Source organism: Equus quagga, chromosome 15 (assembly GCF_021613505.1).
Source record: "Equus quagga isolate Etosha38 chromosome 15, UCLA_HA_Equagga_1.0, whole genome shotgun sequence".
Taxonomy (NCBI): domain Eukaryota; kingdom Metazoa; phylum Chordata; class Mammalia; order Perissodactyla; family Equidae; genus Equus; species Equus quagga.
In genome coordinates, this window is record NC_060281.1 from 44,463,749 (window position 1) to 44,478,256 (window position 14,508).

At 38.1% G+C, this 14,508-nt stretch overlaps 1 protein-coding gene across 10 annotated transcripts in view; it reads right to left on the reverse strand.

Annotated features, from left to right (window-relative positions):
• CDKAL1 (CDK5 regulatory subunit associated protein 1 like 1) overlaps positions 1-14,508 on the reverse strand; it is a 611,046-nt gene that overhangs the window by 408,162 nt on the left and 188,376 nt on the right. For all 10 annotated transcript variants that reach the window (XM_046640830.1, XM_046640826.1, XM_046640831.1 and 7 more), the window contains exon 8: positions 7,212-7,332. In XM_046640830.1, the coding sequence (XP_046496786.1) occupies positions 7,212-7,332 (121 nt within the window). The remainder of the gene's footprint in view (positions 1-7,211; positions 7,333-14,508) is intronic.

Sequence of the window (14,508 nt, forward strand, 5' to 3'; positions counted from 1 at the left end):
GGGCTAGAAAATAACGGTGTCCATACTCCAAATCCCTAAGCGCAGAGCTCTCTCCAATAGACCACGGACTCTTGCCTTCTCCAGAACAGGGTGGTGCCATATTCCAGGTTCACGACTAGGGGCTCCTGGCCTCCAAAAGCTTAGAGAAGAACAAGAACGGTAAGAAGCGCTCTACTCACTTGGGGATGCGCTGAAAGAACAGCTACACCCTCCAGACCCAGGTTTCACATGGGCCACGTGAGGACTTCCACAATTTACTTCTGAAAACATTTAATGTAGAGACCATAATAGAAAACGTGTGAGTTATTTTAAGCTACAACTCTGAGAACAGTCTCTCTTTGCTACTATTTAATCAGAAAGACTAGCTTCCAGAGATTACTGGTATCTTTTAGCTGTCTTTTTATCCTTATCCTTGGTCAACAGCAGAGGCTTTGCAAATTAGCAGAATAAATAACAGAAATAAGTTTTCATTTGTGAAAGTAGTGGTTAACTACTAACCACAAATGGTTAACTAATAGCATAAAAGATAGTAGAAATGGGATCTCATTAGTGAAATCAGTGGCACTCAAGATAAGTGGATTGGCTAAAATATCTTCCAGAAGAGGGTAAAGAATCTTGCAACACACTAGCCAAGACCAGTGTTTCTCAAATATCTACAGAGACAGATCAGGATACGTATTTCCAACTTCTCGTAAGCCAATATTTTTGTAAAATACAGCGGAAATGAATGACTGCAGCAACGTTAAACTGCCTTAAAAGTTCCTAAAATGTTCACTCTCAATTTCTGTACCTGTCACAGACCAGCCACCGATAGTTAATGACCCCACATTGTTCCATGGATCACACTTTGGGTAGCACTGGCTTGGACCATTAAGAATATTATTCTGGTTTGGTTCCTCCCCTCCCCTCACTCCAGACATTGGGTAGAAGATTCTAGTTGCCTGAGGCTGACAATATTGTCTCATCTGGTTCAAGTCAAACTTTCATGCAAGGTTTGATTTAATCAACCAAAAGGAGAAAGAATTAGGACTTTACCAAGCTTACAAGAGCAGCTGGACTGTGCCAGCTTGCTCAATAAATTCTTACCGCAGATTTTGGACTGGGACTTGCTTTCATTATAACCGGACAGCTGGGTTGTAGGGAGGCAACTAATCCTCACTGGTAGCTACTAGTGTCTATCAAAAAAATCCCTAAGAGTTGTACATGACAAAATTGGCTTAGGTTAATTTGCAGTCACTGGGCCTAATATATAAAAAAAAGATATTGACCCATAATTTTTAATTAAGTAAATGACTATAAAGTTTGCTGAATTCTTTTTGGAAAATGTTTTATCTTGAAATATTGCCTCTTAGAGAAAGGTGTCATGATAGTCTTCTCTTTTTCTTCTTCTTCTTCTTCTTCTTCTTCTTTTTTTTTTTTTGGTGAGGAAGATTGGCCCTGAGCTAACATCTGTTGCCAATCTTCCTCTTGTTTTTCCCTCTCCTCAAAGCCCCAGTATATAGTTATATATCTTAGTTGTAAGTCATTCTAGTTCTCCTATGTGGGATGCTGCCACAGCATGGCTTAATGAGCAATGCATAGATCCACACCCAGGATCTGAACCAGCGAACCCTGGGCTGACCAAGAGGAACACACCAACTTAACCATTCAGCCATGGAGCTGACCCCCTCATGATATTCTAACACTTGTCTCTGTGGATGGTACTGAGGCAGCAGGAGCTATTCCCAAAAGAGCAGATTCAGAATACGGCCATGGTTTATATAATTAGGACATCTGAACAATAGTACAGCACGAACCAAAAAAATAAGAATATCTTGTTTCTTGACACCATGCTAAGATATAAGGACTCAATGAATCATTATTGTATATACTAAATATGTAGTCATTTCAAAGAGATTATAATATAAAGTGTCCCAAATTTTATCCCCCCAAAATATTAAAAAGATTCACCCTACTATAAGTATGATATCACCTATATTAAAACTTCTAACAGGATCTCTTCAGAACTTTAATTCAAGCTTTATATGAGCACTTTTAATTAAGTATCTCTAAAAATAGTTTTTTTATAGATTGTAATTTTCTGAAAGCTACAATTTAAGAGTAACATAAAAAGACAGCATTTGATGGAGGCTGGCCCTGTGGCCGAGTGGTTAAGTTCGTGTGCTCTGCTGCAGGCAGCCCAGTGTTTCGTTGGTTTGAATCCTGGGCGCAGACATGGCACTGCTCATCAAACCACGCTGAGGCAGCATCCCACATGCCACAACTAGAAGGACCCACAATGAAGAATATACAACTATGTACCGGGGGGCTTTGGGGAGAAAAAGGAAAAAAATAAAATCTTTACAAAAAAAGAACAAAAAAAAGACAGCATTTGAGGCTTATATTCTCCTTCTGTCTCCACAGTCACTACTAGAAAAAAGTAAGGCAATCACACAAATAGGGTTCCCTGACAAAAACTGAGCTTCTCACCCTCAGCTCACTTCTTCTGTTCATGCACATGTTGACTCCCTGGTATACGGACCATGGCATGTGTGTACCGACAGTGGCAGCAGTCTTGCTTGATGACACAGGTCAAGGAGACGATGACCTTCTCACTGTGTTGCTGCCACTGCATCTCATAGAAGGGCAGTGAAAGGATATCTGAGTATCTCACGGGTCTTAAATTCAGAGGTCTCAGGAGTCACTGCTGGGTACCCTCACCCCTGGAAAGAGTGTCACACCAGGACTTAAAAGCATTCCCCAGACTATGGAATAGAATGAGATCCAAATCCTCCCCAAACAGGAGCTGCAATTAACACTGTGTTTATAGCTCCATGTTTTGGATTATTTCAGTCGATTATTTCGATTAGTTCTGTTGTTGACTTGGGAAATGTTTATCTTTGCATATATCACAGTATCTACTACAATACCTGGTAATGTGCCATGTACATAATAATTACATTTTCAAATGTACTCTGATTATATCTGGATAATAACTATTTCATGTTTTAACCATTAGAATCAGAAAGATAACAAAATGTTGGGCCGGCCAAGTGGCGCAGCAGTTAAGTGCGCACGTTTCGCTTCGATGGCCCGGGGTTTGCCGGTTTGAATCCCAGGTGCAGACATGGCACCGCTTGTCAAGCCATGCTGTGGCAGGCGTCCCACATATAACGTAGAGGAAGCTGGGAATGGATGTTAGCTCAGGGTCAGTCTTCCTCAGCAAAAAGAGGAGGATTGGCGGCAGATGTTAGCTCAGGGCTAATCTTCCTCAAAAAAAAAAAAGAAAAGAGACTGTAGTATATTAACTAAACCATAAGAGACATAACACGGAACACTCCATCCTCTCTTTTGCCTGACAGCATGAAGAAGCTGAATAGCTTTCTCTGAATTAAATGGGTCAAGACTTTGAAGAAAAATGAAGCGGTAAGTTCTACACTGGCACTGTCATCCTTCACTCCTATCGCTAAGGAAGCACAAAAGTGTCCCTCTTCCTTTCCAACGCTTACCTTTCTAACCGTGTACGTAATCTGGATAAACAGCTTCTCCTGTCACTGGATTTCAAATCCTTACCCCTCTGCCTCTAAATAAGCTTAGATAGAAAAATTTTTCTACTTTCAAAGATCACTTCTTTTACTTTATAGTCGAACTCCTCCAAAGAGTAATCCACCTGTAGAAAACTAATTTCTAACCTGTTTTCTAGTTTTCCCAGTCTTCCAAAATCATTTCTCCTTAAGGAGTCTGAAGCAATTGGTAGTGTGACACTCCATATTCATAAAACCTTCATCTCTGACAACTTTTATGTCATGTATAACTTCTCTGTCTCCTCCTATTTCCTATACACAGGCATTGACCACTCACCTTCAGGGACCTCATTCACTCTCTTTTGGGGCTTGTATTTCTATCTCCAACCATTCTTTTTAACTTCTAAATCCACGGTTATAAATAACCCCACTGGAGTGTGCCAAAGCCCATCTTATTCAGCATTACACAGCTCTGCCACCCTTGCTTTTCATTCCCAAAACTCCCACTCAGGCTCTCAAACCTTCCTGGCTGGGTTGCTATAAGGGCCTCCTAAGCAGTCTCGCTCTATCCACTTTCCAACTCCAACCCACACTACAAGGTGGCAGCAGAATAATCTTCCCAAGGCCTAGCTATGATTATGTCTCACTTCTGTCCCAGACTTCACTGGCTCTCCTTTCCCTTACCAACTGAATTAATTGTAATTTCTCATCCTGGGGCAAGTAGATTCTTTAGACAAAAGACAATTTATCTCACTTTTCCTTACATATACTGGAAACTCCACACAAATTGGAGAAAAGTATCTTCTCCATAGACAATTCATACGGTCCAGTTCCATGCCTTTGTTCATTCCTTCCGCTACCTACAATCTTCTCTTATACCTAACCTAAGCCCTGGAATCTTGCACGCCAAATGGGAATTAAAGCTGCGGATGGTATTCAGGCAGCTAATCAGCTGACATTAAAATAGGGAGGGCATCCTGGATTATCTGGGTGGGCCCAATGTAATCACTTAAAAGTGGGAGAGAGAGACAAAGTCAGAGGGAGAGACATGTGACCATGGAAGAAACACACAAAGAAACACAATGTTGCTGGCTTTGAAGATAGAAGATGGGGACCACAAGTGGGTGGCCTACAGAAGCTGGAAAAAGAAAAGAGATTCTCCCCAATAGCCTACAGAACACAGCCCTGCTCACACCTTGATTTTCGCATAGTAAGACCCATGTTAGATATCCAACCTCGAGATCTGGAAGATAATAAACCTGTGCCGTTTTAAGCCACCTAATTTCTGGTAATTTGTTACAGCAGCAATAGAAATTACATACATCTCTATATTTCAAATGTCACTACAATGCAAAGATTATTCTGCTCCCACAAAATCCCTCTCTGTCGACCACAATGGGGACAATCGTTTGTTCCTTTGAACCCACAAAATATCTGACAGGAATTAACAGATAAGTCTCAGTCACTGACTAGCTGCACAACAATGTGAAGTCACTTAACCTCTCTGTACCTTAGTTTCCTCATCTATTAAAAAATCTCATAAGGCTGTTGTGAGGATAAAATACAAGAAAAAATACACATTTCATAGAATTGTGTCTGGCCTGAAGACAGAAAAGAATCTTGAGCTTGAGGATTTCAAGTAGTTCAGTATGACTAAATACTCGAGTGTGAGGTGGGAAGCAACAAAATGGAGAAGTACACAGAGACGAGAAAAATAAAGCATCTTTGAAAACAAAGAGTTAAAACCGACACTCAATAGGTCAAAGGTAGCTGTAAAGTCACCTTGCAGAGACCAAATGGATCCTAATAGGGTTTGACAGACCCTAAAATATTGATATACTTAAAGGAATGTGTCTAGCCAAAAAGGGGTTGATCAGTCCTGCATATTAAAAAAAAAAAAAAAAAAAAGAGGTACTCAGAAACGTTTTGACTTTGTCCCTCTAAAGACATCGCCCAGGAGAAAGTATGCTTAGTCAAACTCCAAGTGTTATTGTCCAGTTGGCAAGGCAATCTGTACTGTAAAGAGAATTTAACATAATCCCATTAAACTTTCAAATTACATAACTTGATGATTCATTCATTCAATAAGTAAATACGTATTAAATCCCTACTGTGTACCTTCTTCCGTGTACTAAGGATACAATGGTGAACAAGAGAGTTGAAATTCCTTACCACCATAAAGCTTATGGCATGCCAGTGAGGGGAGACAGATGATTACAATATAAATGAACATATGTTTATTTCAATGGTGTGAAGTGTTACAGAGGTAAATAAGGCAAATGTGGAGGGGAGCAAATGTAGGGATGCTGCAATTTTATATAGGAATTCAGCAATCAAAAAAACCCCACAGGGGCCAGCCCAGTGGCATGGTGGTTAAGTTCACGCACTCTGCTTCCATGGCCTGGGGTTCAGGGGTTCAGATCCTGGACATGGACCTATACACTGCTCATTAAGCCATGCTGTGGTGGAATCCCCCCATACCAAAAATAGAGGGAGATTGGCACAAACGTTAGCTCAGAGACAAACTTCCTCAAGCAAAAAGAGGAAAATTGGTAACAGATGTTGGCCTAGGGCCAATCTTGCTCACCAGAAAAAGAAAAATCAAAACACAATGCACTATCTGAAGGAAGAAGAACTGAAAGGGTCCAGTAAACAGCATTACAGGGGCCAGCCAAGTGGCTCAGCAGTTAAGTGTGCACGTTCTGCTTCGGCGGCCCAGGATTCGCCAGTTTGGATCCCAGGTACGGACATGGCACCGCTTGGCACACCATGCTGTGGCAGGCGTCCCACGTATAAAGTAGAGGAAGATGGGCATGGATGTTAGCTCAGGGCCAGTCTTCCTCAGCAAAAAGAGGAGGATTGGCAGTAGTTAGCTCAGGGCTAATCTTCCTCAACAAAATAAATAAATAAATAAAAATGTTTTTTTTTTAAAAAAAGAAGAATAAAAAAAGGGAAGAAAGATGAAATTGAAAAGGAGCAGGACAACTTAAATCTGTGGGAGATACCAGGGAGCTGTACGAATGGAGGGACTCTCTGCGACTTAAGGAACAGAAGGCCTTGGTTTCATCAAACTTTCAGACTACAATAATACAGATTAAAGTGGGAAATAACTTTTTCAGATGGAGTCATAATTTAAAGGAACCAAATTCAATAAATTGAAATAAAACCAAGCATGAATAATTACATCAAGAGTTATAGTCAGGCAGAACTTCAGACTCACACGGAAATTAAGAGTACTTGATATTCAGTCACGATATTTATTTTCAGTTTAAAGCTCATAAGAGTAACATTTTAAAACATGCATTTCAGATAGTTAGTAATCAAAACATGGTTAGTATCTTGGCAATATTTACAATAAGCCTATTGAAAAAACAGTCAGAGATGATGGGATATTAACCACTCCGGAGAATGAAATATTCTTTTTAGAAAGATTTTAACTAAGGGCATAGCTGGAAAATAAAATCCATGTTTATTACCAAAAAGGAGAAGTAAAAATAATCAAAGATATAAAATCTTGCTGCAAATATAAGTGTAATCTGCATACAGGGAACATCTTAGAGGGAACTATATTCATGTGCTTTAGAGCTTTTTGATTTTTCTTTCTCACAAAAACATTCAACTACTTTTCTATGTCACATGACCAGGAAAAAAAAATAGAATTCATGAAGTATGTTGAATATTTTATGAGTAACTTTGAGAGAAGCTTACCCAGTGTTGATGGAAATGATTTCTATCAGTGGATTCTTCCTAATCTTTGGCAAATCCAATGGCGCTCCCCCCAACCGTTTTCCATTATCCTTTTTCTGACCCAGCAATCTCACAGAGTGACCTTCAAACAAAGCATATAAACAGACATTACTGTGAGTCACACAACGTCACCTGAATTTACTGTTCTCAACAAATGTGTTAATGTCTGCATTTACCTTTTCCTTTATGAAAACAAACAAACAAAACAACCTAGAGAAGATGTGATCATTGAACCTAAGAATACTGCCAAAGGGAAAAACAGCTGTGCGCGCATCCTACAGTTAAAAGTGCTCTGCTTATGATACTTGCACATTTATACCGCACAGACGAGAGAAACAGAAATATCCTCAGGGTATCATTCCACAAGGTAAGAACGCTCCCAGCACAGACTAGATAAGCGTATGAAGCAGGAAGGGTCCCAGGCCTGCAGGCCAAAGGCACTACAGGAAAAAAAAAGTGCAAAAGCAGATTATCTACTCAAACAAACAGTAAATCAAAAAAGAGAAGACTAAAAAAGCTGAGATAAAATGATACTTTAGGGTTGGATTTTTAAGAACAAACAAAAGTTCTTGAACTTATTTTTATAAACACAGTACAGAAAGAAGTCAGACCACTTCTAGGAGCCATTAAAATTTTTATAAATTTGAAATTTTGACTTAATTGCAGAGTTGTAGAAAAACTGGAAGAACAGTATAAAGAACTTCCATCTCCTTCAGATTCCCCAATTATTTTCTATACTGACTTTGTAATTTGCTGTTTATATATGTACATATTTTTAATAACTTTATTGATATATGTCCTATAAAATTCACCCATTGTTAGTATACAATTCAGTGATTTTAAATAAACTTATACTGTTGTACAATCATCATAACCCAGCTTTAGAACACTTCCATCACTCCAAAAATTCCTTCAAGCTTATTTATAGTCGATCCTGTTTTCATACCAAATACACCACATTTTGCTAATGTGTTGATCAGCTGATAGACATTTGGATTTTTTCCAATTAATACCTATTATAATAATGCTTCTATGAATATTCATATACAAGTCTTCATGTGGACATGTTTTCATTTCTCTCAAACAGATTCCTAGGAACAGAATTGCTGGGTCATGTGGTAAATTCATATTTAACTTTACAAGCAACAACTGTTTCCCGAAGTGGTGGTACCATTTCATATCCCACCAGCAGTGTATGAGGGTTTGAATTTCTTCACATAGCTGCCAAGTCCTCACATTGTAGCTTTTTTCTGACAACCGCCATTCTAATGCATGTGTAGTGGTATATTATTGTGGTTTGAACGAATACGCATTTCCATAATGACTAACGATGTTGAACACCTTTCCATGTGATTATTAGCCATTTGTATGTCTTGTTTGGTAAAATGTTGTGATGGTCAATTTTATGTAACAACTTGATTGGGCCACAGGGTGCCCAGACATTTAGCCAAACATTATTTTGGGTGTGTCTGCGATTATGTTTCTGGATGAGTTGAGATTTGAATCAGTGACTGAGGAAAGCAGATTCCTCTCCCTAACATTAGTAGGCCTTATCCAGTCAATCAAAGGTCTGAATAGAATAAAATGGCTGAGTAAGACATAACTCCTCCTGCCTGCCTATTGAGCTGGGTCACTGGCCTTTTCCAGCATTTGGACTCAGACTGAAATATCAGCTCTTCTTGGGTCTCGTGCCTTCCCAGTTGCAGACCTGGAACTTACACTATCAGCTCCCCTAATTCTCAGGCCTTTGCGCTTGGACCGGAACTACACATCCGCTCTCCTGGGTCTTCAGCTTGTCAACAGCAGACAATGGGAATTCTCAGCCTCCTTCATGGTGTGAGCCAATATGTGATAATACATCTCTTTATATACACAGACACACCCCTTATTGGTTCTGTTTTTCTGGAGAACCCTCACTAACACAAATGTCCACGTCAGTATTTTGCCAACATTTTAATTGGAGTGTATGTCTTATTATTGAGTTGTAAGAATTCTTTATACACTCTGATTACAAGACCTTTATCAGATATATTATTTGTAAACATTTTCTCTCAGTCTGTGGCTTATAGTTTCACTTTCACAATGGTATCTTATAAAAAGCAAATGTTTCTTAATTTAATGAAATTAAATTTAACAGTTTTTTTCTTTTGGAGCTCTTGCTTTTGGTACCATATCTAAGAACTCTTTGCCTAGCTCAAGGACACAAAGATTTTGCCTACATTTTTTTCTAGAAGTTTTCATTTTAGCTCTTATAAATAGGTCTAGGATCTACTTTGTTACTTTTTGTATATAGTAAAGGTCTAAGTTCATTTTTTTACATATGGGATACTCAATTGTCCCAGTGCCATATCTTTTCCTTCCTTCTCCTTTGTGCTATTATTGTCACACATATTTATATAGTTGTATAAACCCAAAAATACAGTGCTATAATTGTTGTTTCATACAATTGTATGCTTGTTTAAAGAAGCGAAAAATATATATGATAGGGTACTTTATATTTTTACCCACATAATTACCACTTCTGGCACTCTTCATTTCCTGCTGGGAATTATCATTTGGTATCACTTCCTTTCTGCCTGAAGAAATTTCTTTAGTATTTCTTGTAAAGCAAATCTGATAGCAACAAAGGCTTTGTTTATTTGGAAATGTCTTCATTTTGCTTCATTTGTGAAGGATATTTTTGCTGGATATAGAATTCTTAGTTGACAGTTCTGTTCTTTGAGCACTGAATATATCAGTCAACTGTCTCTGACCTCTATTGCTTCTGCTGAGACATCAACTACTAATCTTACTGTTATTCTCCTGTACATAAAGTGTCATTTCTCTCCTATGCTGCCAAGATTTTCTCTTTCAACCATTTGACTATGATGTGTTGTGGTGTGGATCTGTGTGACTTTCCTATGTGGGATTAATTTAGATTTTTGGATGCATAAAGTAATGTTTTTCATCAAGTTTGGGAAGTTTTCATCCAGTACAGTTTTAAAACTTTTTTTTGGACTTTTTCTGTATCCTCTTATTCTGTGACTCCCATAACACACTTGTTGGTGAGCTAGATGCTGTCCCACAAGTCTTTGCCACCCTTTTCATTTTTCTTCTGTTCTTCAGATGGCACAATTTCTCTTGGTCTACCCTCTATCTCAAATCTGCACCTGAAATCCTCTAATGAATCTTTCCTTTCAGTTACTCTACTTTTCAACTCCAAATTTCCTACTGGTGCTTTTTTATAATTTTTTTAAAATTTTCTACAAATACACTTTATTTTATTTATTTGAGGAAGATTAGCCCTGAGCTAACATCTGCTGCCAATCCTCCTCTTTTTGCTGAGGAAGACTGGCTCTGAGCTAACATCCATGCCCATCTTCCTCTACTTTATATGTGGGACGCCTACCACATGGCTTGCCAAGCGGTGCCATGTTCACACCTGGGATTCAAACTGGAGAACCCCAGGCCACCAAACGGAACATGCAAACTTAACTGCTGCACCACCCACTGGCCTGGCCCCCTTTATTATAATTTTTATCTTTCTGTGATTTTATATTCAAGTCACTGTCATTCTTTCCTTAAATGCTTTTAACATGGTTTCACTTCGTTCTTTAAAGGCTTGTCTGCTAAATCTAACGTTATTGGTCACTCAAAGACAATTTGTAGTGACTGCTTTTTTTTCCTTTGAATATGATTATACTTGGTTTCTTTGCACATATCATAATATTTTCTTAAATACTGGAAATTTTAGGTAATATACTGTAGCAACTCTTAATTCAAATTTCTCCCCGAAGGTTGCAGTTTTTGTTTAGTAACCTACCTGGACTAAATCCACAAAGTCTGACTCTCCACAATGAATGGTCATTGATCTCTCTTCTTAGTCCCCCCATCACCCCAGCCCCAAGCACAACTTCCCAGCAGTCAACTCTATATCTGCATAGCTTTTTGTTAAGTCAAAGACCGATCACATATTCACTCAAACACCTTCAATCAGTAAGATTCCTACTATATGCTGACAGATCCATGCACGAGCCAGTGAGGGCATTCAAAGTTAGGGCCATTTTCAAGTTTGTCCCACCTTTTACTTTCTCCTGGGCTTTCCTGGGTCCTCTCTCATCTTCTCAGGATGTGAATGCAGGCTTCAGCAGGCAGATAAGTAGCGGTGGATTGGGCCCAATGCACTCTCCACTGTGCATGTGCACAACCTCCAGTCAACTTACAGTCTGTGAAAACTTATCAAGCATCCCACCTCTGTCTCGCCTCCCAGAAGTCCCTGTTAAATCCATGGCTAGTCCGCACATCTACTATTCATGCCAAACAAGCCTGCAACTTCAAGTGGGTAGAGGCACAGATCTTCCCTGTCACTTGCCATAAAAATCTGCACTTTAACTGACAGTTCTCTGAATCAACTGAGCTATCTTGGGAGTAGCAGTGATGCTGCTGGTTTTCACAGCCTGCTCTGCCCTGGTTGAACAACCTTGCCCACAGATCTGGGAAAGGAAAACGGGAAAAGCCCCAGGCACAAACACCACAGACTCACACTGTTCTTATCCAAAGTTCAGTTGTTTTCAAGAATAAACACTTTTCAGTTTGCTGAATGCTTTTAGTCAATTTCCAGAGTGCTGGAATGGTTTGTTTTGACCGTTTGTCCAGCTTGATTGTTGCTCGTGGGGAGATTTGTTGACCTCCTCACACAACCATGCCGCAAACAAATCAAAGCCAACTTTTTAAAAGCAATTATTTAAATTAACTTCAAATACATAATTAATGCAAATATAAGATTCTAAGCAATTATATACGTTTCATCATTGCTCATTTCAGAAAATACACTGCTTAAATATCTCTTGTATAGACAGCTTTCCATGACCAGACGTACTAAAACCATCAGTCATAGCCTTTTCGCACTAATCACTTTAATAAGAAACATTAAGTACTTCACTCATTCTGGAAATTCTTGCTCTGATGGAGAAACATAGCTAGAATCAAACAAGCATTTGGCGTTCCAGATTTCACAGATTTTCAAGATAAGTTGAACTCTTCAATCAAAAGTCCAGTTAATGAAGAGGGGAGGAAGACTGGCAAGATAACATAATAGTTCTCTGAGAAATGCCAAAAGTTCAATAATGACTATGCAAAGGCATGCTATTTTCATACTAGCATGAGACAAATTTCATTATGCCCTGCTGAGACTTCAGTAATATGCAGCTTGCACTAATAACATTTGATAAATTATTCATCTTCACTATCTACATGCAAATAAAGGAACGTATCTCTGCCTGATGATATAATGAGTTATTTTCCAATCCAATGATTCATTAAAGAGTAGCAGACCTAACAATAGTCTGGGTTTCTTTATTGGAAAATATAGTACACTAAAGACAAAGTAGGAAATAACATAAAAGTCCCTCATTATATCTGGCCAAAGATGAAAGGAAGGAAATTCAACCACAGAACAATCAGTTTTTAAAAAATGGACTAGCAGAATAAAACTTTTATTTGTTATATACCATCTTTTTTAAGAATCCTTTTGCAAACAGAATTGCTGTTTCAAATTAAATCTATAGAACACAGAATAAAAACACATTTTGCAAATCATTACCTACTATAAGAGCAGTTATCAATATTGTTACCATCTAAAACTGATATTTGACAGAATAAAGAATAAATCTGAAAAAGATGTCTTTAGGATGACAAGGAGAGGAAACAAGGACTTAGGAACAGGAAAACATGCTGAGGGAGTAAAGATGTGAAAGGTACAAAGGAAATTTTTGGAGCAAATTTATGCAAAAATGAACATGCTATACTTAGGAAGGGACCATGAAGCAAGACCCACAATTACACACTCACGCACTGCTTCTTTGTTTCATCCCGCCTGGTTAGCCATCAATGCCTAGCACTGATGGAAAAGAGTGGCTGCTCAATGAGTACTGACTTATTTTGTAACTACTGCAAGTTTCATCACTTTTCGCAGCTATACTGAAGAGAAACGGAGGTAAAAAAGAAATCAGGATACCAGCGTTTGAAAGAAAAATAGACTGAAAATATCAGTTTTTACATCATTTCAATCGCATGTAATAAGAAATTAAAGGAGGAAGTATTAATAGGAACAGATGGGAAGAATGATGCTTAGCATGACCAGATCAACCGATGATAACATGAAATCACTGAGGAGAGAGTGATAAAGATGTAAAATGATTAAAATAAGAGATACAGTTTTAATACCCAGATGAAAAAGGAAGACTGCCTCCTATGTAGAATGGGACATACTCAAACATTATATTTCTGAGATCTTTTATCTTTTCCATTTTAAATGTAAATTTAAATCCTCCTCTAAATAATGGTCAAATGTGTCTCAGTGGGTTTATTAGCCATTTTTAATAAACATTTAAGTTGGTACTTACAAGTGTCACATAAAATTCAGCCCTGTTAAAAATCAAATTTAATTTTAAGCCTGAGGCTTTCAGCAGTTATTTATAAAACAGCTACAAAACCCTGATTTTGTGCTGGTTTTTACATTTGATCTAATCCACTGAAGAATATTACTAAACCATTTTATTAGCTAAAATTATTATATATCACAAAATTTTGAACTCAAAGGTAGTTTTTAAATATAATTCACTATTACATGCATATTTGTAAATTCACAATACTGAAACAACTATGTGAAAAAATAGCTACATTTTGTACAATAATTACTAAACTAGTTGAATCAATATTCGATTTTGTTTATGGGTCTTCAAGAGCAAAAAATCTTTTCCAAATCCCACAGTGTCAACTGCACTGAACATTACTAGAGCTGAGGGAAAACATCCCACCCATACATACTAGAAGCCCAGTCTGTCAACACGTCAGGAAGCCAATTACAATGATCATCCACAAATAGAAAAGAACCAACCTCTGGAATATAAGCAAATGTATTAACTGAGTGATAGAAACAGAACTACCTACAAAATATGTATTTATGAATCAAATTATGTTTCTACACACAAACCAATCTTCCCTCCTTTGGTTCTCAAAGCTAAAGCGGGTTGTACGAATAAGCATTCAGATATTATTACTTATCACAGAAGCACCAGTGATCTGGCAACTCAGACTCCTATTGTTTATTTTTTTTCCCCTTTAATTTCTTTTCGTTCTAAAGGCTCTATAAACAGCCAGACTTTCCTTCAATACTTTATTCATCCCACCTAATTTTAAAGGCCATTAATATGTGACCACCCACTTCCACCACCAACAGAGAGGCCTCATGCCAAGTTTTCTTGATCTCTTACTAACT